The sequence below is a fragment of the Bubalus bubalis genome, chromosome 16 (assembly GCF_019923935.1).
Source record: "Bubalus bubalis isolate 160015118507 breed Murrah chromosome 16, NDDB_SH_1, whole genome shotgun sequence".
Lineage (NCBI taxonomy): Eukaryota > Metazoa > Chordata > Mammalia > Artiodactyla > Bovidae > Bubalus > Bubalus bubalis.
Window position 1 is genome coordinate 19,158,459 of NC_059172.1, and position 25,680 is coordinate 19,184,138.

The 25,680-nt window shown below is 42.0% G+C and overlaps 1 protein-coding gene across 20 annotated transcripts in view; it reads right to left on the reverse strand.

Annotated features, from left to right (window-relative positions):
- Positions 1-628: 628 nt before the first annotated feature.
- The window catches only part of CD44 (CD44 molecule (Indian blood group)), an 89,011-nt gene continuing 63,959 nt past the window's right edge, over positions 629-25,680 (reverse strand). For 8 of the 20 annotated variants that reach the window (XM_025266227.3, XM_025266224.3, XM_025266226.3 and 5 more), the window contains 7 exons: positions 22,195-22,290; positions 20,368-20,457; positions 19,312-19,506; positions 16,547-16,612; positions 12,161-12,232; positions 10,018-10,096; positions 629-1,576 (listed from right to left, as the gene is read on the reverse strand). In XM_025266227.3, the coding sequence (XP_025122012.1) occupies positions 1,372-1,576; positions 10,018-10,096; positions 12,161-12,232; positions 16,547-16,612; positions 19,312-19,506; positions 20,368-20,457; positions 22,195-22,290 (803 nt within the window). In that variant the 3' untranslated portion in view covers positions 629-1,371. Of the gene's footprint in view, positions 1,577-10,017; positions 10,097-12,160; positions 12,233-16,225; positions 16,333-16,546; positions 16,613-19,311; positions 19,507-20,367; positions 20,458-22,194; positions 22,291-25,680 lie in introns of those variants that run through there. The other 12 variants (XM_025266229.3, XM_025266232.3, XM_025266238.3 and 9 more) reach the window with 6 other exon arrangements.

The window sequence follows — 25,680 nt, forward strand, 5'->3', positions numbered from 1 at the left end:
ATAACTGCTTATCTGGTGATGAATCCAAAGTGGGAAGCCCTGTAACCTTTTGAGGGATTCTCCAGCCACTTAAGTTAACCCTGAGTAGTAACTGCTTTGAATGGAGACCACTGGCTTGAAAAAACATATACAAACACGGCCATAAAAATCCTCCAACAGGATCTGCACTGCTCGCTGCCCCACTTTCCCTACTTGTGCCAGGCTGTTGGCTACTGTCTGTCCTTCATTTCTATTGGCTTCTCCTTTTATTATAAAAGGTTAGAAGGCACTTCCGTATTGTTTTTGGACACCACCATGGAACATCACAATTGGTAGGTCACGCACATGTAATGTGACTTTTCACCACCTTTCAGGGGAAAGAATAGACAGCCATTAGTACATAAAAGCAGCCGAAGGTCGTCCTCTCACAATTTTGGTTGTAGGACAGGATAGAATGCCTTTGGCACCTCAGAAATAAAACAGTACTGTCTCCCCTGGTCCTCTGTGAGATTTGGGTGAGTGAGCCTGAGCGGGGGCTTTGTGGCTCTGAGATGAAGACTTGCAAGGAGGACCTCCTCGCCTCTTCCTGATGAGCTTTTGGGACCCAGGCTTTGCTGGTTAGGAAACTGAAAGATCACAGCACAAAGGGTTAAGGTGGAAGAAGTACAGGTGTTTATTATGAATCAGCATAAACCCCTTTATGCCTCTGACCAGGTAAGTAACCAAAAAAAAAAAAAAAAAAAAATCACTGATCAAAGGACCTCCAGGGTTTCATATTTCAAAAACACAGATAAATAGCTTACTATAGATAAATAGCTTCACCGTTTGGGTATTTCCCAGAAGCATCTGAAAATTTTCCAAGGAGTCTGTAGAAGGGGATGTGTAACCAGTACACCCCCACCCCCAACCCCACTAGAAAGAAATGCCCAGGGATTGGGCTGCTGGAAGGGCAATATGGACCCATTCAAATTTCCTCCCAGGTGCCAATCCCTCTTAGCCCTGGGGATGTCCTTAGCAGGGGCCTGTTCCCTGGCGGGTGGGGTGAAGGGGAAGGTTGAGGGTCAGGAAGATGGACGTGTGGCTTTTGTTAGAAGCTGCCCATCACACACCTCAGGGAGGTGAGACGCTTCTCGGTGGGGACTAGAACAGTCCAATTCTTGCTGATTATTAACTGGGCCCTCATTTCAGAAAGCAATGCTGTTTTTATCAACTGGATCTGACTTTAAAAAATGAAACACAAAAAACTCCCAAAAAAGGAATAGAAAATTTTATGCTAAAAAAAAAGATCCCCAATGAAACAATCAGTAGCACATTGCATCTGTGAAGTGTCCCAGCTCCCTGTAATAGTTGTGTCTCCAATGGTGGTTTATTTCCAAGGTCATGAAGTAGGTGTTACACCCCAATCTTCATATCCACATTCTGCAGGTTCCGCGTCTCGTCTGCCGTCATGAACTGGTCTGGGGTCTCTGACGACCCCTTGTTCACCAAATGCACCATCTCCTGAGACTTGCTAGCTTCTCCATTGAGTCCGCTGGGCTTTCTCTCCTCCATGGTTCCATTCCCATTGTTGATCACCAGTTTTTTCTTCTGCCCACACCTAAGAATTGAAAAAAAAATTGTAAGAGAAATGGGTATGATGATTCTGTCCTTGTCACAGTTAATACCACCGTCACTATGGTTTATGATAATCTGAGTATATTTCATCCTACTGACTTTTAACAATCAGCACTTTTCACAGCAAAGTCCTTGACCCAGTAGCCAAAGCATCACTTGCAAACTTGTTAGAAATGCAAATTCTCAGGCCTACCTCAGACATCCCGAATGGACCAGGGTCTGGGACTTAGCAAACCCTCACGGGCTACCTGAAGTGAGTCTGAGAATCAGTGGTCACAGCTATGGGAAGCCAATGCTCACTGTACTCCCCCATCACAGCTAAAGAAATCTTGGGCTCAGAAAATTCCATCACTTGCCCCAGTTTATTCAACAAGTACTAAGAGAATTGGGATTCAAACCCTGGTGTGTCTGACTCCCAAGTTCTAACTCTCCTTCCATCATATCATGTAAGGGAAACATTTGCCTCTGTTCCCTGGCTGTTTCTGCAGGCTTAGATAAACCATCAACGGGATGACTGTAAATCATTCTGATTTGTGTATTCAAGAAAGTCCCGTTACTTCCTCTCCCAGTCAACACTTTGTTGGCGTTGTCAGGGTTATTATTGCAAATACGAAGAAGAATGAGGCAACGCTTTTCTAGAAGTATAGTGTTACTGTTAGTTGCTCAGTCATGTCGGACTCTTTACGACTCCATGGACTCTAGCCCAACAGGCTCCTCTGTCCATGGATTTCTCCAGGCAAGAATGCTGGAGTGGGTTGCCATTCCCTTCTCCAAGGGATCTTCCCAACCCAGGGATTGAACCCTGCATTGCAGGCAGATTCTTTACCATCTGAGCCACCAGGGAAGATATAAGGCCACACTGATTTTTCCCTTATCCTTGGTTAATTGCCATGTAACCTTAGATATGGGAAGTTTAACTATATAGGACAAGTCGTTCACTATTTAAGATTTCTCAATAACATTACTCAAATGCAGAAGGTCTTCTATAGAACAGCATGACCTTGATCTTGTTGCTGGGTCAGGGCATTGCCTTACCCCCGCCCCAGCCTGAAGCAATGCTTCCTCTTTCCTGTAACATGATCACTGCCACACATCAAGAAGTCAGATGCTGCTTAAACAAAAGCAAAGGTGCAAACCCTCACAACTACAAGTAGAGTGGGAGTGAGCGGAAATGTGCATTTATTGGACACTTCCTGAATGTCAGGCACTTTACATGTAATTTCATGTAATCTTTACAATAATCTCACAAAGCAGCTGTTATTCCCATTATACAGCAATGGAAACTGAGGCTCAGGGAGGTTTAGTAACTAGCTTGAGGTCACACAGCCACTAAGAGGGACAGAGTCAATATTCAAATGTAGGCTTTTATGACCAAAAGTCTGGGCTCTGCCGCCCTTGCTTTATTCACGCTGCTAACCATCTGGAGATCTGGAACAAGTATGAAGTCGGAATTGTTCACTTTGCCGCTGGATATTTGGAGTTGTAGAGACAAAGCTTCTATTATTCATGATTGTGGGCCATTCCCTCTGGAACTGCCAAGGCCATAAACTTTAATCACTTGTTTGGGGAAGTGGAAATTATACCTCCTGAATATGAGGTTGATCCTGTATCCTCTGGCATGACTCTTGATGAGGGCAGGAGGAAGGCCACTTGACCTCTGCTGGTCCATGGGGCTGGGCATACGGATGCAATCCACATAGACAAGAGCAGGGGCTTGCGAGGCCTGGCTTGAGGGCCTTACCACTGTGTGACCTCGGGCAACTCACTTAACTTATCTGAGCCTCAGCTTTCTTATCTGCAACACCAGACTGTTAATAGCATCAGCGTCACAAGACTGTGGAAATTCCTTGAAACAGAGGCTGGCACTGGATACGTGAGTTTACCACCATTTTACCTGTTGCCTTTCTGAACAAGGTAGAGTAAGGCAATCGAGGCCTTGGATAAGCACTTACAACGGTATTGGAAACACAGTGAATGTTCAAGAAGCACTTGCTGTAATTGTTAGTGTGACCAGAGCCATGTTAAATGTTTGGTTTGTTTCTTCTGCTACCTCCACTCCCCTTGGTATATTTACGATGAAGATGTTGTAAAAGGCCAAAGGTGGGGGCTGCTTGTGTTTTTTTCAGATTACCAAGGGTTATCTCATTTGTCTTTGCTTTTGTAGTTTTTTGTTTAAATTTAATTTTTTTGTAGTACAGTTGATTTACAATGCTGTGTGACTTTCTGCTGTACAGCAAAGTGATTCAGTTATACACGTTCATGGGTACTAAGTCACTCCAGTCCTCTCTGACTCTTCAACCCCATGGACTGTAGCCCACCAGGCTCCTCGGCCCATGGGATTTTCCAGGCAAGAAAACTGGAGTGGGCTGCCATGCCCTCCTCCAGGAGACCTTCCCAACCCACAGACTGAACCTGCATCGCTTACATCTACCTGCCTTGGCAGGTGGATTCTTTACGCCTAGCCCCACCTGGAAAACCCTCAGTTATACACACACCACCCTTATGGCAGAATGTGAAGAAGAACTAGAGAGCCTCTTAATGAAAGTGAAAAAGGAGAGTGAAAAAGTTGGCTTAAAGCTTAACATTCAGAAAACAAAGATCATGGTATCTGGTCCCATCGCTTCATGACAAATGGAGAAACAGTGGCAGACTTTATTTTTTTGGGCTCCAAAATCACTGCAGATGGTGCCTGCAGCCATGAAATTAAAAGACGCTTACTCCTCGGAAGAAAAGTTATGACCAACCTTGTGAAGTCATTTGTCAGTCATGTTGGGCTTTTTGTGACCCCATGGACTGTAGCCCATCACGCTCCTCTGTCCATGGGATTTTCCAGGCAAGAGTACTGGAGTGGGTTGCCATTTCCTTCTCCAGAGGATCTTCCCAACTCAGGGAAGATAACCAACCTAGACAGCACATTAAAAAGCAGAGACATTACTTTGCCAACAAAGGTCCATCTAGTTAAGGCTATGGTTTTTTCCAGTGGTCATTAGGGATGTGAGAGTTGGACTATAAAGAAAGCTGAGCACCAAAGAATTGATGCTTTTGAACTGTGGCGTTGGAGAAGACTCTTGAGAGTCCCTTGGACTGCAAGGAGATTCAACCAGTCCATTCTGAAGGAGATCAGTCCTGGGATTTCTTTGGAGGGAATGATGCTGAAGCTGAAACTCCAACACTTTGGCCTCCTGATGCAAAGAACTGACTCGTTTGAAAAGACCCTGATGCTAGGAAAGATTGAAGGGGGGAGGAGAAGGGGATGACAGAGGATGAGATGGTTGGATGGCATCACCAACTCAATGGACATGAGTTTGAGTGAACTCTGGGAGTTGGTGATGAACAGGGAGGCCTGGGGTGCCACAGTCCATGGGGCTGCAGAGTTGGACACGACTGAGTGACTGAACTGAACTGATACATACATACATATATTCTTTTTCATGTTCTTTCCTATTATGATTTATCACAGGATATTTAATATAGTTGCCTATGCTATAAAGTAGGACCTTGTCATTTATCCATGTTATATATAATATGGGGTTGGCCAAAAAGTTTGTTTGTTTTTCCCATAACATCTTACAGAAAAGCCTGAATGACCTTTGTGGCCAACCCAATAGTTTGTATCAGATGGTCTTTGGAGAAAAGGTATCTTATTAAAGTAATTTCCATTCATCCACCAAACGGGTACTTGAGAAGTTGGATGAAACAGTGCGGGAAAGTGATTTATAATCATAAGATAAATGTTTGTGCAAGGGGCTGAGGTGGGGATTAACGTTATTACCCTAAATGAAGCTGATTTTGAAAGTGGGTAACATTAGACCTGCAGGGTGGAGGAATGTTGTGCTTGGATTTGGTCCTGCCCCCATTTCCCTCTGGATTTATGTGTCTCTGTTTTTTGTCTGAGTTCTTTTAGGAGGGCAGGGTGATGCTCATAAATAACTCAGCCCAATATTTGGTGCTCTGGGCAATTCATAAGTACTTTTAAAAAGCAAGCTCTCATTTTTTTCTTTCTTATTAGTTACAGGAATTTAAAAAGAAACATTAGAGCTGAAGGGACTTCAGAGGTGATCCAGCTTATCTCTTTTCTGAGTCCAAGAAGTCAAGCATATCACCCAAAGCTACCCCGCTAGTTATGGCAGGAACTACAGTCTAATATTTACAACTTAGACTTTTTGACTCTAAAGATCAGAGATCTTTACTGAACCACATCTTGCCTGTATCTCCTTTCCTCTTCAATCTCAGGCATCAGCTGAGGACGCAAGTAACCTCACAACGAGGAAGCTGTCAGTCTGAAGCCTGGCCAGGAGTGGGTGGGCAGGCTGTGTGGGGTTTAGAAGCCAGGAAATATATTCTTTAGGGCATGGAGGAGTTTATCTTAAAAGTTAAGGGGTAAGGTAACTTAACAACTGATCTTGGGACTTCCCTGGTGGTCCAGTGGTTGGGACTCTGAGCTTCCAAAGCAGGGGTTGCAGGTACAATCCCTGGTTGGGGAACTAAGATCCCACATGTTGTTGTTTATTCGGTCAGTCGTGTCCAACTCTTTGTGACCCTGTGGACTGTAGTCCCCCAGGCTCCTCTGCTCACGGAATTTCCCAAGCAATAATACTGGAGTAGGTTGCCATTTCCAACTCCAGGGGATCTTCCCAACCCAGGAATCGAACCTGTGTTTTCAGTTTGGCAGGCGGATTCTTTACCACTGAGCCAACCAGGAAGCAAGATCCCACGTGCCATGGCCAAAAGGTAAAAATAAATAAATAATTCTATATGTAAACATCTGTATTAAGTTCATACTGATGTCATCAGTTCTAATCCATCACTACAGGGATCATTCTGGCCTCCTCCCCTTCCTTAAAAACAACATCAATGGCAAAAAAAAAAAAAAAAAAACAGAAAACAAGACTGATCTTATGTCTCATCTACCTGACAGTCCCGAAAGACATTTAGAGATCTATTTTGCAGTGTGTTGGAGCTTTGCTTTTCCATCCAGTAGATACCAGCCATAGGATATAAACTAATTCAAATGAAATAAAATCAAAAATTCACTTCTTAAGTTGAACTAGCCACATTATGAGCCTCAGCAGCCGTAAGTGGTTAATGGTTGTATATAAGCAAAAACGTGGAACACTTTTGCCATCACAGAAAGTTCTACCGGACAGCTCTGTTGTAGAGGGCAGAAGGAGTTTGGGTGAGCTTAGATTAGAGTGAACTAGGCTGCAGCTTAAAAGAAGGAAGACATTTCTAAGTCATGGGGATTTACGGAGGGGACACACCAGGCTGAGGGGGCATGACTGCCCTCTGGGGTGTACATTATTCCCATGACTGCAAGCAGGCAAAGGCCTTTTCTGCACAATTGCTACAGAAACATTCCTTAATCACTTCTCTTCTGTGAAGCTTTCTCTCTCCTCTTCACACAAATCCAATAAATTCTTTAAGGAGAAAGGCATCTAACTTCCTCTCTTCAGTCTCATCCAATATCTACCGATCCAACTGGTTCCTAAAAGAGCTGTCAGCTCTTACAGAGAGTGAATACAGTTCTGATTTCCACCGGAAAGGTGCAATTCAAGGACTCTGGTTATAAAAAGAACAGCAGGAAAGGTAATAATGTGGGCTATGATGGGGACTGGGAAAGCGAGAGAAATTACAGGACCCCTAAATCGGCATCTTTAAGACGATGGAACTCACAGATCACTCCTTCATGGAAGCCCATGTTTAACTCTTCAACCTCAACTTCAGTAGTTAATGATTTTCCACTTCTATCTTTTAACCCTAACTCATATAACACGGCCTGGCCCAGAGCATGTTGGCAATAAACAGTAGCTGACTCAAAGTGAACAGGCCAATGCTGCCATAAAACCTCAAGATTTTTGCAGAGATGGCATGGTACCCTTTTTGTTTTCATCTCTTCCTCCTCTGTAGTACTGACGTCACAGCCGCCCCTCAAAAGACACTTGCTGAATAAGTGAATGCCTGGTATAGGCCTCTTATTTTCAAACAGACTTTCTTTGATGAAAATAGGATTCTGTATCCCTCTAGAATACCACACTCCAAGTAGAAAGGCCTCTGCCTTTTGAGAGGATTAGAAATGGGCTGCTGGCTTTAGAATCACAGTGTATATCCCAGGGCCTCTGCAGCCGTTAATCAGTCTTTAGCTCTGTGGCAAATCTGTTTTCGATTATCAAATCAGGACATGGTAATTCAGAGCATCCGAGCAGCTACTCTCCCGGTGAGACGCTTGCTCTACCGGATCCTATGTGTCCCTGTTTGCCCGTTGCCAGAGTGACCACTGGTATTGGGAGGAGGGAGTGGGGAAGCAAGGGGGTCTGCTTATGCTGCTGACATGATGGGAAGTGACACATGAGCTAACCAGTCACACTGCAGGGACTCCAGCTGCTCGGGGGACAGCTGAGACACTTCTCTGAGTTCTCCCCCACGTTGAGAGCATCTGAGGCCAACGTTTCTATGGCGACATGTACAGAGCTTATAGGCTGTATATGTGAGCAGAAGTGGTACATTTTAGGGCCTGGAATAAAAGGACTGATTTCCAACAATAGGAAACTCATATTTAATTGAACAAAAGTCATCTACGAAAAAAGCACAGAGGCTGAAGGAAAGTATAAAGACTCTTTGTAAGGGCTCCCTAAGTCATATTATTTAAATTCAACTAAAAAAAGTCTCTTTCCATTTAGTCATGGGAGATTTTTAGGAGGTCTTTCAGATTTCTTTTCCTAGTTTTTGTTCCTTATGCAATTGGCTAAATTTCTTTTTGTTTTACAGATAGCAAAACATCTATTTAACTTTAAAAGCACTTTCATTAACTTGTATGAATATAAAATGACATTATTTGATTTCCTCCAAAAAGGAAAAATACTGCATGAGCCATAAATGGCAATGGAATTAGCTATTCCTTGGCTTTCCAAAAGCAAACAAGAAAGATTCTAGAATTTTCTCCAGGTCTTTTCCCAAATGTAGGGGGGATTTTCTGACCTGTTTGATGATCTAATGAAACAATAAATGTGGCCCACTTGGAAATAAGATTCTTTTTTGCTTTATAAGAAGAAACCTAAAGGGACATTTACAAAAAGTTTGATGTTCCTCTGCATTTTTTTTGGAGAAAAATTGTGCATCTTTGAGTATCTTGAAATTTAGAGCTATATTTCTGGAGTACTCCTGTGAAAGTTCATTTTCTCTGATGCTAGAATTACTGTTTTCCTTTGCTTAATTTTAAAGGCAGCGTTATTTCTAGAGGCTGGTCACAGCTCAATCAGGTATATGCAGGTATATCATTCCAAAACAACAGGCCTTGGTTGAGGAAGGGAGAGAAGAGATGTCTGATGATATGAAAACAACCCACATGCCAGTTCTAGAGAGGTGACTGTCTTTTTTCAGACTTTCCATGGAAAGTCTCAGGGAACTCTTCTTAGGCCATAACCTGAATCCTTTTGCTGACAGCTTTCAGAAAGCAGAAAATAGTGTCATTACAAAAAAACCCCACAAAATCACAAACCCAATGCCTGCTTTACGTAAGGGTTCTAGAGGTTTCTAGGGGCCTCAGACAGGCTAAAGGGCCAATCCTTGAATCTCTATACAGCATTTTTGGGCACTGTGAAGACACTTGATAAATATTTGTTCAATGAATCAAAGTGAAAGTGTTAGTCTCTGAGTCCTGTTTGACTCTTTGTGACCAGATGGATTGTAACCCACCAGACTCCTCTATCCATGGGACTTTCCCAGTAAGAATAGTGGAGTGAGTTGCCATGCCCTCCTTCAGGGGATCTTCCGGACCCAGGGATTGAACCCAGGTCTCCTGCATTGCAGGCAGACTCTTCACCATCTCAGCCACCAGGGAAGCCCAATGAATCAATGAATGAATATACTATTTCATGTCTTACTGGTGAGATATTGCACAACTCTCATCACATACCCCAAATTAAGACCCACAAAAGACCCATTTAAAAGCACATGTCCAAAGAATCACAGTCTCCCTTCTCTAAAGAATATACCAGAGCAGAGCTTCTTAAACTGTACTGTCCACATGAGTCCCTGGGGTCTTATCAAAACACAGACTCTGATACAGGGGGCTGGGGTAGGGCTTGAGATGTAGCATTTCTGACAAGCTTCCAGGGCGCAGAGGCTGCTGGTTGCAGGGGCTACACTCTGAGTAGCAAGGACATATTGCCTATGGTTTTTTGTTTGTTTTTTTTTTTTTGATTGAAGTATAGTTGACTCACAATATTCTATTAGTCTCACAAATACAACATAGTAATTCAACATTTCTATAGATTTCACTCCATATAAAATTAATACAAAATACTGGCTATATTCCCTGTGTTGTGCAATGTATCCTTGTGGCTCGTATTTTACACTTAGTAGGTTTACAGCCTAAGTTTAAATGATGCCCTTTCAAAGTTAAGGCCCCGAGGAGCATCGCCTTACCTTCTCCTACTGTTAACAGCAATGCAAACCGCGAGAATCAAAGCCAAGGCCAGGAGAGATGCCAAGATGATCAGCCATTCTGGTGGGAAGCCAAAGACATGCATGAGCTTGGGGAATGCACTTTATAAACTGACCTGGTCCAAACAAGAGCTAAAGTCAGCTCTACACATGGGTCCAACCAAAGGTCTAGCCAGCAGCCAGCTAATAGTAGAAGAACCATTTTGCTATAGGTCTTTGTCTAACAGGCCTGTTTATCATACCTTATGATCAGTCAAGATTTCCAAGTTGCCCCAGGAGAAACACATTTCCAAAAAGCATAGAATGAACTGTAAAACCTGTAGAAGCCTTTAGTGCAATATCATTAAATAAATTTAAAGAATGTTCTTTAAAAGTATCATTCCTTTTCTATGTGAGAGCATTCACATTACATTTTATTAAGGAACAAAAATGGAGGTCAAATACTGGTGGGTGGCAGAAATGACATCCCTGTGGAGAGGTCAGGAGGGTCATTTGGCAAAATTTGCCAAAATCCTTCAAAATGTACAGCCTTTGATCCATCAGTTATATTTCTAAGGATACAGGACCTCAGACTTGGCTATAAAGATGTTTCTTACTGTGCTATTTATAAAAGTTGGAAACCATCTACTATTCAGCAATAAGGGATTGGTTAAACGAATTAGGGTCCATTCATTGTACTATGTACTAAGGTACAGAGGAAGACTATTGAATGACATTGAAAAGCTGTGACCAGCCAGTTGGGAATGAGTTTACTAAACAGTGTGTCAAATTACATGTTTGTATAGAAATCAGATAGAAAAATAACAGAAAAGACACACATGAAAATGATTACCATGGTACTCTGGATGGTGAGGTAGATAACAAGGGAATTATATTTTTACCCTTTTGTTCAGCAGTATTTTCGAAAATGCCTCCAATAATTAGTGTATCACTTGTAAACCAATAAAATGTTACATACATGTTTTTAAAACCAAGCTGTAGTAGGATTAAAATATAACTTGACAATCTGAATAAATTCAATAGCAAAGTAGATTGTATATCCATGCAATGAACTGAAGCTGAAGGAACAAGAAAGACGGGAAGTCATTCACTGGCTATTCTTCCTGGAGAATCTTCATTTTCCTCTGATTTCCTGCTCGATACTGCCTCAGCCTGACCCCTCCCTGGTTAGATGAGTTTGGGAAGGGAGGTTGAGTCAGGAGATGTGGAGGCTGACAGAAAGGTATCCTTTCTGTTCTTTCCCCATGGGTCTAGCCCTAAGATGCTCCACACTCACTCTCACTAGAGCTGGGGAAAATCCTGCTGCCTGATTATAGCAACTGCATCCCATCCACCCCCTCAGTCCACTCCTCCGACTCTACATGCTCTGCTCAGGTAAGTCAAGGCAAGGGGACATAGGCCACACCACACTCTTCCCTCTTCCTAAGGGAGGCTCAGCTTGAGATCTCTGTAGAGCGTAGAATTAAAAGAATAATTTACAAGCCTAGGAAAAACTTTCCTTAATTGTAATCCCACTTTACAAATGTCCAGGTTGGAGCCTAAGTCAAAGAAAGCATTTGCCTCAAATGCCTTAAATCTTAATGCTCAAGGGAGCCAGGTGGCCCAGCCCTCTCATCATATTCTGAAACTTTCTTCTCTCTGAATCAGTAAAGATGGTCCCTCATGAAAAAGTAGTTTGGGGACCAGAAGAATATTCCTACTCCACCCAACACACATGACTCTTGTATTTCCCCATCGTCTGCAATGTGAGGAGAAAGTTACACATCCACCCTCAAACCCGGAAATATAGAGGGAACTGGCCTCAAGTTCCTGTCCCCTGGGACAGGACGATCACTCACTTGGGGAGGGAGCTTTAGTAACTAACAAGGCACTTCTTTGGGACAGACCAGGGACAGGTCTGAACATGAGCTCAGCCAATCTATGGGACCAAAGCAGAAGGAAAGGTTTCATTCTTTCTCAAGAGGCTGTGGTACGGTCATTCACCCTTTAGCTCACAAAGAGGAGCCATCAGGTTCAAGGGGAGACATGTAGGAGAATGTGCTTTCCAACTGGTCTATTCTTCCCTTCTGTGACATTCAGAGAGACCTGCTTTTAGCATTTTTTTGCTTCACAGCTCAAAACTCACCTGGAATTTGAGGTTTCCGCATAGGACCTGAGGTTGTGTTTGCCCCATGTTCTTCACTCCCACTTGAGTGTCCTAAAGAGAAAAAACATCTCTCAACAAAGTCTGGAACGTGTAACCAGGAGTTTCTTACCGAGCAACACATAAGGCCAAGCTCTACACACTACATCACTGCAAAGCTATAGATCCAACCCACAGATATCCATCTTGTGTTGTATGAAAGAAACATCCCTCCAGAAAAGCTCAGTTTGATTAAGGATAAGCTTTAGAAATGTTGTTTTTCAACAAGAGTATGAGAATTTTCAGCAGTACTACTATGCAGTGTTTAAGAGGCTATAAATAAATCAAGATAGCCCTGGATTCAAGTCCTACCTCTGTCTCTCCCCAGTAATATCTGCTGGGACAAGTCTCAGCAGATCCCTCGCCAGGTCTGTTTTCTCACTCATAAGATGGGGGTAATAATAGAATCTGCTTCGTCATCATTTTACAGAGGTTTAAAGAGGTGAACAAGAATGGTAATTGTGTGCAGTTGCTGTAATAGGGAAGAACCTTTGTTTATATTACCAGCTAATCATTAAAGAAATGCTATCTATAAGCTTAAATTATACATAGTGGCCCATCTCTGGGAACCCTGCCTTCCAGGGAATGAGCATTAAGCTAAAATATCTTGGTCTAGTCCATAGGAAGCATCCTGACAAGCCCCACCTGTGAATGACTGTAGGCAGGAAGAAATTAACAAGCCTGATGGGAACCAGGAAAAGTTTGATTTCACTTCTGTCCCTGTTAGTATAAAAGAAGCCTGAATTCTAACTCAAGCAAGATGGTTCTTTGGGACACCAGTCCACCACTTTGTCTGCTGGCTTTCTGAATAAAGTCACTAATCCTGGCTCCAACAACTCATCTCTCGATTTATCGGCCTGTTGTATAGCAAGCAGTACGATCTTGCACTCAGTAACATTACCATTCTCTATTTTTAATTTAAGACCTTGCTACCCTAGACCAGCAACATCACCATGGGAGCTTGCTGGTAATACACAGCCTCAGGTTTCATCCCAAACCTCAGAATCTTCATTTTAACAAGATCCCCAGGGGATTCAAATGCTTCAGGTAGTTCAAAGCAAATCTAAAAATTACGTCCAACATCTTCAATAGTCATAAATATTAAAAAAAAAAAAAAGGATTCAGGGTAGGGTGGGGTGGGCAATGTCCCCTTCTCTTTGTGAAAAATCACCCTAAGGAGAGCGCCTGCTAATATGTCTATATTCCCAAAACATGCACTTCTTAGAAGACAACATTCTCTGCTGCTACAAAATCAAATAAGGAGACAAAGAATCCAAACTGGAAGGAAGCAGGAAGAATCACAAGATAAAGAATTCACAAATCAGAACAGGAGGTTCATCACAATGAGGGAGGAATCATGTTTTAAATGAAACTTCTAAGGCATTGTGTGAAGAGACTCACCCAAATGAAAGCTTTGGTGTATATGTGTGTGTGTGTGTGTGTGTGTGTGTGTTCTGCTTCCTCCACTGTTTCAAAACAAAATGTGAAAAATTCCTACTAAAATAAACTCTTTCCCCCTACCCAATGGGAACGCACTGCAGAATCCTGAAGGGTTCCCAGGGAAGGAAAAAAAAAATAGGAAGTCTGTTTGGCTAATCGATGAATGAAGATGTTGTTGTTGTTGTCGGTCAGTTGCTCAGTCGTGTCCGACTCTTTGTGACCCCATGAAGATGGGCAGAACTTAAATAGCCTTTTCTCAGAGTCAAATTTCTGACTGTACATGGTGAACTCTGAAATTTTGATGGCTGTGATTATTTTGAGTAGAATGTCTCCTGTTTATGCAATTCAATGTACTAGTTAAACTCAAAATGGAGCAAAACAAATTCTACTGGACATCTGGCTGTTTCAGCAGGCCACTTTGATAGTGTCTATCTGTCAATCAGAAGGAATCCAAGGGGCTTCCTCTAGCTGCCTCCCAGAGGCCTTGGTCATTATTGGCAGGTGTTTGCCTGAACAGGTCATGGGATACTAGCCGTCTAAACTAGAGATCTTTGCCTTGATAACCACCTAAGAGGTAAACCACTCTCGCTGGTCTGTCTCTGACTCACAGCAGCCTTTGATATTTGAAAGGGAGGCCATCAATGGGTCATCATCTCTTTATTTTGATTTTCATAAAATGCGCTCCCAGAAAGGAAAGATCTGGGTGTGTGTACAACCGATGAAACCTTCCATTTGAACAATGCACACCTGCTCAGGAGGCAAACATAAGAGACTAACCCCTGCCCACCTGATTCTTACTTCAAGAAAGAGCTGGAGAAGACAAATGAGACCCAGTAGGCCTGGTCTTGCACCCTAGAGCTCTGCGAATCCAGCCGGGCTAGGGCTGGTTGGGGAAGTAAGTAGTGCAAAGAGGGATGCTTGACAATGCAGTTGGGAGGTGAGATCCAATCTGAGACATGTGCACAGGTGGCTCGCACTGTGAGGAAAAAGTCTAAACAGTGCTTCTCAAACTTGAAAGTACATACAAACTGCATAGTGAGGGCAGGGCGGGGTAGGCCTGGATAAAATGCAGTTCTTGATTCAGTGGTCTGGGGAGTCCGCATTTCCAGCCAGCTCTTAGGTGATGTCCCTGCCACTGGTCCAGGGACCATGCTTGGAGTGGCTGAAATCACTTGATTTTAAACAGCATCCCCCCAAAAAAACCCCAAAACTAAAGAGCACCTCCTTATAGTAATACCTCCATATAATTTTCAAAACACTTTCATATTTTTAATACAGCATGCTCTTCACAAGAGCTCTAGGAGGTAACAGAGGCCTGTGTCCTGATCTCCTTTTTTACTAACAAATTGAAACTGGAAAAGGTTAAATGCCCCACCCAAGGCCCCCAGAAAGCCTGGGACTTCTGTCTTTATTTTAGAAGCATTTCTACTGGGCCCCTACATCCCTGTGCTCTTACAGGATAGGTTATTACTGAAGCCACTATGTAAATATCCATTTCAATATTTGCTTTAAGTGTGTGAGCCTTCAAGCTTAGAGTCAACCCTAATCCCAGCTGGGAAGGAAGGGAAGGACAACAGTTCATATGGGGTTACTTGGCTGACATGGGGTCACCTGGGCTGGCAATAATCAGGGAGACCACAGTGAGACAGCACGGCAGAACCTTTCAGGAGCAACATTAGTGATCACAAGTCAACCTGCCTCATGGCAGACTTTTGCTGCCTGGAGTGATTTTTCTAGAGGCGTGATCATTACAGTAACTATGGCAGTAATGATGGTCACTACAGGGTATTTCTCCAGATCATGCTTCTGAGAGGCAACACAAGATCCCTGGGCTTAAAACCTGGCTTCACCATTCTACTCTACCAAGTCAACTCAGCCAAGTTGCTTAGCCTCTCTAAGCCTTAGTTTCCTCATTTGTAATACTAGGATAATACAATTACTGACATAATTAAATGAGAATATAAAAGATGAAATATAGGGAATCACCGATACCTGACTGTTGGTCTACAGAAATGGCAGTTTCAGATGGTCCAGCCTAACACGTGTATAGTGTTCAGAACGATGCCACCAGCACACAGTAAATTCTCAGGAAAGGCTAGTTACTATGCCATGTGCGGTGGGCAGGGGAATTATGCTAAAGACTTTACAAGTATACATCATTTAGTCTTTAAAACAATGTGTGCATGGGTGTGCGTGCTCAGTCACTTCCGACTCTTTGTGACCCCATGGACTGTATCCATGGGATTTTCTTGGCAAAAATACTGGAGTGGATTGCCATTTCCTCCTCCAGGGGATCTTCTTGATCCAGGGATCAAACCTGAGTCTCCTGTGTCTCCTGCATTGCAGGCAGATTCTTTACCCACTGAGCCACTGGGAATGCCCCTTTAAAACAATGCCCTGTGACAATTATTATCATCCCAATTTATTTGGTTAGGAAATCAAATCTCAGATCCTTTTAACAAGGTCCCTCATTGGCATGTGAAGGAGTTGGAATCAAACCCAGGCCATTCTTTCTCCAAAATCTATGTTCTTAATCACCCTGGTAAAATGCAGTATTAATCTGAGCACCTGCTTGAATTCTTCCCGATTTTTTCAGATGGAAGAACTTTCTCGAAAGCAGTCATCCTCAAAGTGGAGTCCGTGTCTGAGCAGAATCATCATCATCAGAGAAATTACTAGAAATACAAATGCTCAGGCTTCTTTCCACTCCTGAAGCAGAAACATTTAAGGATGGGGCCCAGCAGTGTAGTTTAATAAGTTCTCCCCGTGATTGTGATGCATGCAAAGAATGTATAAAAACCACTTTTGGGGAGACACTGACTCATGCATCATTAATAATTAGCAGGTTCCATGATGGTAACAGTAAATGACAAAGCAGCTCAAACTCACCAGCTGATTCAGATGCGTGAGTTGTATAGGACCTTCCACTGGGGTCGCGGGACGCGCCGTAGTCTCCTGTAAGGAGCAATAGAGGGAAGTTCAATTCCATATGCTCAGTTACGTTACATCTGGGCTTCCTCACCTGTATATTTTCATACATCCCATCGCAAAGTCTTTTAAAGGTAACCAAAAATAATGACAAAGGAGTTCCGAATGGGTCCATGATATGAATTATTGTTCATTGCTTCCTTTACTGATGCGTGGGTTAGAGCGTCAATCAAAATTTTAAAAACTGGGACAGCACAGACCAGTAAGGATGACCATAGGAAGTGTGGCTTCAGTAGAAACCCCCAAATTGTAACTCTACCAAAAATACTATGATGTCTTGGCAAGTCTGAGATTGGGATTTGATGTGTCTTTGACATAACGATTATATGCTTTGAATTATGATAGATGTGATCATTGGGAATGCATGTACTCTGTGGCTTAGGGCATGGGACATTTAAAGAGATTTCTCTGAGGCAGGAAATTGAGAAATGTTTTGTTTGTTCAATAAAGTATCTTGGGGTTGAATCAGTAAGGATTCAGAAAGAAAATTCAATTCAATTTAGAGAAAATAAAGTCTGAAAATAAGTGAAAAAGAAATGGGGAGATAACTAACATGTGTCTAAGGTGGCTACCTGGTTATTAGAATATATTTCAAATCATATTTTCCAAAAACAAATCTGTATTTTCAATACCAAGAGTTAATATAACCCCATCTTCTCAAACATCCATCACCAGAAGGCTTTACATCGAAACAAGTTCATGAATTGCTAAAATTTGGATCCACAGGTCAAATCTCGGGTTCAGAATATGGAGACTCTGGTTCCTCCCCCTCCTGCCCGCACATTTCCTAAAATTATAATGGAATCTTGAAGCAAAACGAAACAGGTTCATAAAATGGCTATGGTCACCCATTATGAAAGATTCCTCTAAGGAATACACAGTAATCTGATCTTCACAATGTCCTTATTTAGAGAAAGTGGAGATAGGCGATCCGTAATCTCTTACACAATTGTATGGAGGAGATAGACTGTGTTGTTCCTTGGCTGATGGTTAGAAAAACTGAAAACAGCGTTTGCTGAAATGCTGACACCAAAGCGCCCAATACCACCGTCACCACCACCTCCGTCACCGTCTCTTTCACCTTGACCATCACCACCAAGACCACAGCCACCACAATCAAGGACGTTTTCAAAAGATGGAGAAAGAAATATATGGGAAGAAATTAGCCTTATCTGAGTGTTCTGGAAGAAAATCAAGGATGATAGATTGTTTAATCCATGGAGAACTATGGAAAATCTGTCTGCACCACTGCAGAATGCAGAAGGAATCAGGGTATGTAACTATCGATTTTGTAGAAAGCATTTTATTTACTAACAAATAGGCTATGTAATCCTTTGAGGCCACTGTAACTGTTAAAATTGCCATTTAAATTCACTCGGCTGCATAAAGGGCCCTATTTTGCCAAGAGAAACCAGGCAGTGCTCTAAAATTCATTTCTCCAGAAGAATATTGACACGGCTACTTGGAATTTTTAATAACTGAGGGCAGAACCATGCCGAATAAAGAACCAGCAGGTGTAAAGGGGCTTTGTCCTGCCAATACTGTTGAGGTCAGGATTTTTTAAAACTGTTTACCTTGAAGCCCTGAGATGGGCAGCCCAAGCATGTGGGCTCTAAGATACAGGCCAGGCACATGGCATTCTGTCCCACAACAGTCATGGCATCACACCTGTCATCTGCTTTATATATTGAGTTCCCATGAGATTTATTGTTCATTTGAGGGGGCATGGGGTAGGAAAAGACATGTGCTACTACATATATATATATATGTATGTATATGTTTAAAATAATGGATCTTTAATATTCCTTAATGGTTAAATAGTAAGAACACTTAAATATCTGGCACCAGGAAGAGAGAGTTCAATTTTAGTTTCTTAGCCAGGGTAAGTATTTTGCAGTTCCCTTTTCTTCAATATTAGTTTCTTAATGCAAACAGAGAAACAAAAGTAGAAGTGGGAAGGATGCCTAGGTCCATGTGTAACTTAATTGAATAAGTCATTTTCGATCAACTCTTTGCTCTTACAAGAGAAAGGGTCAGTTCAGTTCAATTCAGTAGCTCAGTCATGTCCGACTCTTTGGGACCCCATGAACCGCAGCACGCCAGGCCTCTCTGTCTGAGAAAGGGTAGCTAGTCATAATGTAGATTAAATCATGAAATTTAAAGTGTACACCATAATTAGAAGAGGTATCCATCCATAAGCCCTTCACCAAAAATAAAATTCACCAATCTATCACCAATTAAAGAATAATTTCAGAGCAAAGATATTAGTATAGGGAAATTATTCACAAGTTGGATAAAACCTTACATAAGCAGCATATAATAGCTGAATCAAATGAAACTGACACTTGACTACTTTTACTTACAAAAATGTCGATTTCATATGGCTCAATTAAATATATCAGAAGGTCAGGAATAAGACAAAGAAAGAAATTCTACCATAACAACCAAGTCACAAAAAATAAATGGAAATTACACATGTAAATAAAAGCATTATTCATCTAAAGTAAATCTACTGCATTAGAATGATGACCTGTGATGAAAGCCATTCCCACGACACAAATCAATCTAATTACAGTCTACACAGAGAAGATGTTCTTTACTATATGAAAGCATATGTTGTTTCTTCCTATAGAGAAAGCAAACCAGATATCAAATGGCCAAATTACCTGGTAAAGTAAGATCAGCCTTAGAGGTGGAATCTCCAACAATAGTAACTTCAGTAACTCCAGGGGACCCAGTCTTAGTAGGGGTCACTGGGGTGAGGGTTGTGTATTCATTTGTGTCTGGAGAATGAGTGTAACCTTCCACTGAAGCAGTTGCATCTTCAGGAAGATTTCCACCTCTTCTGCCATCGTTCCTATCTGTGTGGAGGTGGAATCAACGGTAAACCCACATTGGTAAGATCACCACCCGAAACATGCTTGTCTTCAGCATGTGCAAATGCTGCAAAAACTTTTCACTTGTTATTTGTGAACATGGAGCAAAAGATGGTGTAGTCTGTCACCCTTTTGAACAGAATCAACATTTTGCAGTCAATACCATCTGGACATCATTCCGTGGAAGAGAGTGGCAGTCCTAATATCTAGAAGAGACATTCATTGCAACATCTGCCTGGCTTATTCAAATACAGTTTATGCCTCTAGAACTGTTACCTCGAAACCCGGGTACTACATAATCTTGAGTTCTTACTCAATTGAACCCACCGCTGATGAAGAGGAAAAAACATGTTACTGAATTGAAAGGTAAAATGAGGCTGTGCAGTTGGGATAGCAAATGCAAAGTTTCAAAGACGTGAGGCTTTGATTATTCTTTCCTTTCCTTGAACTGCTTCTTGGTCACCTGCACCAGGGATTTGTGGTCCAGAGGATAAATGGCAAAATAATATTATTAATGCAAGGAAAATAGAGAGTGCTATAATTCAGATTTTTCCACCCAATCACACACCAGCAATCTGTTACTCTTAAACAAAGTCACTAACTCTAGGGTTTAAGAAACCCAAACTTGAAGATTAAGAAAATATAGTTTGCATTTAATAGACAATGGCTTCTAAGAGATCTACAAAGCAGAAAAGTCAGAGAACCATCACCAGCCACACCTTCTGATCAGGAGTAACAGCATGACAACAGCCAACTGATGTACCTCCACCAAAGACACTGCAAAAGCACCCATGGTTTATTGATTTTTCTCAATAGCTGAAGCCACGTGGGCTTTACAGTTCTTACTGATAGATGTTGGAGCAGCAGTCGTTGAGTGGCCTTGGTCTTCTTCTAAGCCGCCATGCGATGGAGAGAAGCTGTGAGTATCACTCTGCTCTGTTTCAATGAGGGATGAGTCCAGTATTAATTGGGGGCCATGAGACAAATCCTCCATTATCTGCTGACAGGGAGGATCTGATACAGTCAGATGGGTAGGTACATAGGAACACCAAGGTGTTTGCATGCCATTCTCCTCTGACTGAAAGAAATGCACAACAGAATTCTGCTTTGCCCCTTAGCTGGTTTTCTTTTTTCTGTATAATAAACAAGGTGAAGTGCCAAGATGAAATCTAAGCCAAAACCTTGTCCACCCTGGATCATCCTGGCCCAATTATAGCATTGCTTCCTGTCACTCAGGGAAAACCAGAAAACACAGAGACAAAGGAACGCTTGAACCCCAGTACTCCTATCAGCCACCAAGAGCAATGTCACTGTGTGTCAAGAAGTGTGACTACAGGGAAAGTAAACTCCAGCAGAGCAGATAGTGTACCTGAAACCACAAAAGAGGAAGAAGTCCATCTAGAATAACCTGCTCAAGGAACTCAGATCAAATTTACACAAGGAAACACTTAAGTCACTATTGCACTCCATGATTAGCTTTTTGATCTCATTTGTGGATGAGGATTCTCATCAATGCACTGAAAGGCCAGGAAACGCTTGTCTGGGCAAATACAGGGCCCTCACTGATACATATCAATTTCTGGTTGAACCATTGCCCATATCTGAAATGGTTTTCATTGTTCTGAGTTAATTTATTTTGTGTTCTTCTAAGAAAAGGACTGACCTCTGAGTTACAGGTGCAAGCACACCATAAAGCATACCACTAAACCATGTCCACTACCCAGTAAATATTACAACCAGGAGAAAGACAGCCAACAAATCCCAAACCCCACAACAGAACATGTCAACAGGGGCATAAAGGAGGACTATACGACCCTTCATTGGCAGGGACCAGTTTTAGGCTTATTTGCATCTCCTTTGAAGCCTGGTTGCTGGGTTATTTACATTCTTGGCAATGAACACATGCTTGTTGATTTTTTCCCTTTGCTTGAAAGGGCTCACATGAAAAGACTCTGCCCAGTATGTCTAGCAAGCAGTGAAATGAGGCCCTCGTAATTCTGGATTTCTTTAATACTCTGCAAAGAAATTATGAATGACTTTATGTTGACCTCTGGGATAGCCCTGCACCTACGGTGGATGTTAAGGCCACTAGAAGTTTAGCATAGTTTCTGCCAGATGTTTCAGTGATAGGAAGAGATATGAGCAAATGTTCTTCTTTTATTCCCAGGGCCCTGCCACATTTTGACAATGTCAATTGTCAAAAAATTGTCTTGATCCTCCTCTACAGGCTAATGTGATTCCCCTACTCTCTGAGATTATCTAGCTCCAAACCATCTTTTTACAACCACTGAAAAATGCTACCCTTCTTCTGCCTTGATTGAAAGATGGGACAAACAAGGAACTGGTCAGTTAAAACAGAGAGATACCACTACCCTAGCTGTGGTCTTGAATTTCACTAACATAACTACTCAGAGCAGAAAAATCAAGTGGAATGGAGTCCCACATCCTTTTCCTTTTTAACATAAAGAGGAAACCACCACAAATGAAGGTATAATCAGATTTAAAGAACCACCCAGAAAATAAAGACAAGGAGGACAGATTTGATATTCTGAGTTGAGCTGAACCACACAGCACTGAATGAGCTATACCATCACCAAGCCCTGCATCAGGGCCAAGGAGAGCAAGAGCTGAAGCAAGAATACAGGTCAAGAGGCTGAGTATCTTTATCCTTACGAGTTGTCACTGAGAGAGGTCCTGTCCTGTCCAAGTCTCCCACCGAACTCGTGTTTGGATCTGCAGAAGGCTGAAGCGTTGTACTAGGGCTGGTGTCTGTATATGAAGGAATTAAATCAGTGTTATTGCTTGATTTCCTAACTGCTATCTGAAGGTCATTTCTGGTCTAGAGATAAATAATGCTTACATTCAAACCTGCATGAGAGGAAAGAAAGCACATACTAATTCATGTCTCCAGAACTGAAATAAATGATCATTTCTCCAAAAGGGCCTCCCAAGAAGTAACTGGCTTTCATTTAAAGGCTGAGTGGTATGAAAGCTACAATCTTTGTTGTTTTTTGCTGAGTCTGGAAGAATGCTAAATGAGTACATGATGGGCCTCCTAAGCCTTGCAGAGAGACAGACATATAACCCATGTGTGACTTGTCCTGTTCTATACAAATGAGCTATGCATGCAGCATGCTCAGTTGCTTCAGTCTTGTGAGACCCCAAGGACTGCAGCCTACCAGGCTCCTCAGTCCATGGAATTCTCCAGGAAAGAATACTGGAGTGGGTTGCCATGCCCTCCTCCAGGGGATCGTCCTGACTCAGGGATCGAACCTGCCTCTCTTGTGTGTACTAAATCGGCAGGTGCATTGTGTACTGCTGAGACACGGGGTAAGCTAGCGATCTGACACGTGGATAAAAGACAAAGTGCACTGGTTCAGGCACAATTTTGTCACGCCCTTTTGACTTGGCAAAAAAAAAAAATGTTGTTACAGTCCTCTTCCCTCATTTTCTCCTCTTTTGCTTCATGAACTCAAAGTACAAATCAAATCATCATCCCATATTATCTAGATGGAAGCCATGGGGATTTCTAGGGCAAAGAATAAGCAGCATTGGATATCAATGAATCCTTCTTCCCATACACATACGTAGGAGATGTCTTTGGAATGTAACATGTATAATGTTGAACTACATAGAAATTTCACTGAAATATTTATAAAAGCTGTTTCTAATAACTATCACAAATCAATTCTGCTGAAATAACAAGTCCCGAGTGAAACAGAGGCCACACAAGCCATAAACACCATCACTATCGCTGATTCTTGGATTCAAAGTCCACCCACTCTGCTGCCTCTGGGGAGATTTAATCTGTTCCAAATGGCTCCAGAGGGGAACACTGGAATATTAGGGACCCACATCTACACTGTAGCCTTTCCACTGCACATCAGGGTCTTCATATTACAAAATGTGGCTGACTCTATTATTCTAAAATAATAGTAGGAGTAGTAATCGCTAAAAAAGAGGAAAGTCTGGCTAATCCAAATAAAAACCCCAAATGGATATTCTCCCAGAAAATGTACAGCCTGCTGATGGTTCTAGACACTCTTGTTCATCTTTCCTTTTATAAGTAGAATCCTTTAAGAGGTGTGACACCATTCTATGGTTGAACTCAATTATAACGTTCTTGACATCATCAATTTGATGAAAACCCTTTCTGTTCATCAACATGAAGACAATATTGACCGTGAATCTCTTTTACTGGCTTGGTTTTCCACAAGGGGTATCATCAGAGCCTCCAGCCACCGTGTGCATAAAATGCGTGTTTGGGTCTACACGTGGCACTTCAGCCGCACAACAGAATGGCCCCAACCTCACTATTCACACTCGTCTTTCTTTGTGACATATGGATCCACTCACTCTGTCAAATTCATTTCCTTGGCTTTCTTTCCTTTAAACCTCTCCTTACATGTGTTTTTTTCCTAAAAAAAAAAAAAAAAAATTCCCCTACTTCCTTTCTCTGACTAACCAGATTTTTTTTTTTCCATTTTTCAAAAACCAGATCCAATCTACCTTTCTCTGAGGTTCTCCAAGGGATCCTCAGAATTTCTTTTGTGTTTATTGCTAGCAATGTTCATTTGACATCTATTACTTACTCTCTCATACTATTAGATCTATTTTGAAGCTGTTTTCCTAGCTAACTTTTAAGTTCCTTAAGAGCATGCATGTGACTGCTAAGTCGCTTCAGTCATGTCTGATTCTTTGCAACCCTATGGACTGTAGCCTACCAGACTCTTCTGTCCATGGGATTCTCAAGGCAAGAATACAAAGTGGGTTGCCACTTCCTCCTCCAGAGGATCTTTCTGACCCAGGGATCAAACTCACGTCTCTTATATCTCTCGCATGGGCAGGTGGGCTCTCTGCCACTAGCACCACCTGGGAAGCTCTACCTTAAGAACATGGACCATGAATAAACTTCACACTGTGTGTCTCCATAATGCACTGAACATAAAGCACAATTACATTAGCAGATATTTAATACAGTTATACTTTAAGGGATATATGATCACTAATATTTGGGTACAACATAGTTACGATGTTCTGGAGAAATGAGACCACAGAAACTACTGGATTCATTTTGGAGATAACTTTGCTTAACTCAATACTGAGAGACGTTATGTTGCATTCTGAGAACTTGCTTCAATAAGTCCTGTGCAGTGCATACCCTTGGGAGTTTGGATCCAAAAAAAATATTTCAAACTATGACTGAAAATTCATTATCACCATATTTGTTCTCTTGGTTGATCTCCCTTTGTGGAATGTTCCATGTCTGTGAACAAGACATCTTGTTAAATTTTAAAAAATTAATAAAATTGCATAATTCTATCCATGGATTTAGAACAGAACATGGATTCTTCTCCTTGGCAAACACTGGGAAAAGAGGGGCACCATTTGCTACCAATTCTTACAGATTATCTCAGGAAAGTTGTCACCTGATTCTGATAAAGGAAACATTTCTTTTAAATTTAAAATTGTGTAAAATACAATAATAATCTTCCACTGTTGTCGAGCTCCAGCTAGTCTTTTTCTCACTCTCTCTTGTTTAATTCTGTTTTGAATTGCATATAGGTAAATTGCTGTTTACTCACTAAGTTGTGTCCGACTCACCACGACCCCCATGGACTGTAGCCCACCAGGTTCCTCTGCCCAAGGGATTTTCCAGGCAAGAATACTGGAGTGGGTTGCCATTTCCTTCTCCAATAGGTAAATAAGAATGCTAATTAAGAAAACAATGATTCCATCCTGTATAAAAGCTGTCCATGCTTTAAATTCACAAACATTTATGGAGGGCTTCCCTGGTGGCTCAGAGGTTAAAGTATATGCCCACAATGCAGGAGACCCGGGTTCAATCCCTGGGTCGGGAAGATCCCCGGAGAAGGAAATGGCAACCCACTCCAGTATTCTTGCTTGGGGAATCCCATGGATGGAGGAGCCTGGTGGGCTACAGTCCACGGGGTCATAAAGAGTTGGACATGACTGAGCGACTGAAGGAGGAGAAGGGTGGTGCAAATCCTAAGTCACTGAGTAGTGTATTTTATTTCTGAATTTCCAGGAGTAATTCACATAATTTTCCGGAGTCTTTTAGTTACTTGTTTAGAATTTTTGACCTCTAACATTTCTCTACCAAAGATAAGTTTTATCGTGGGTCTATAATGGAAATAG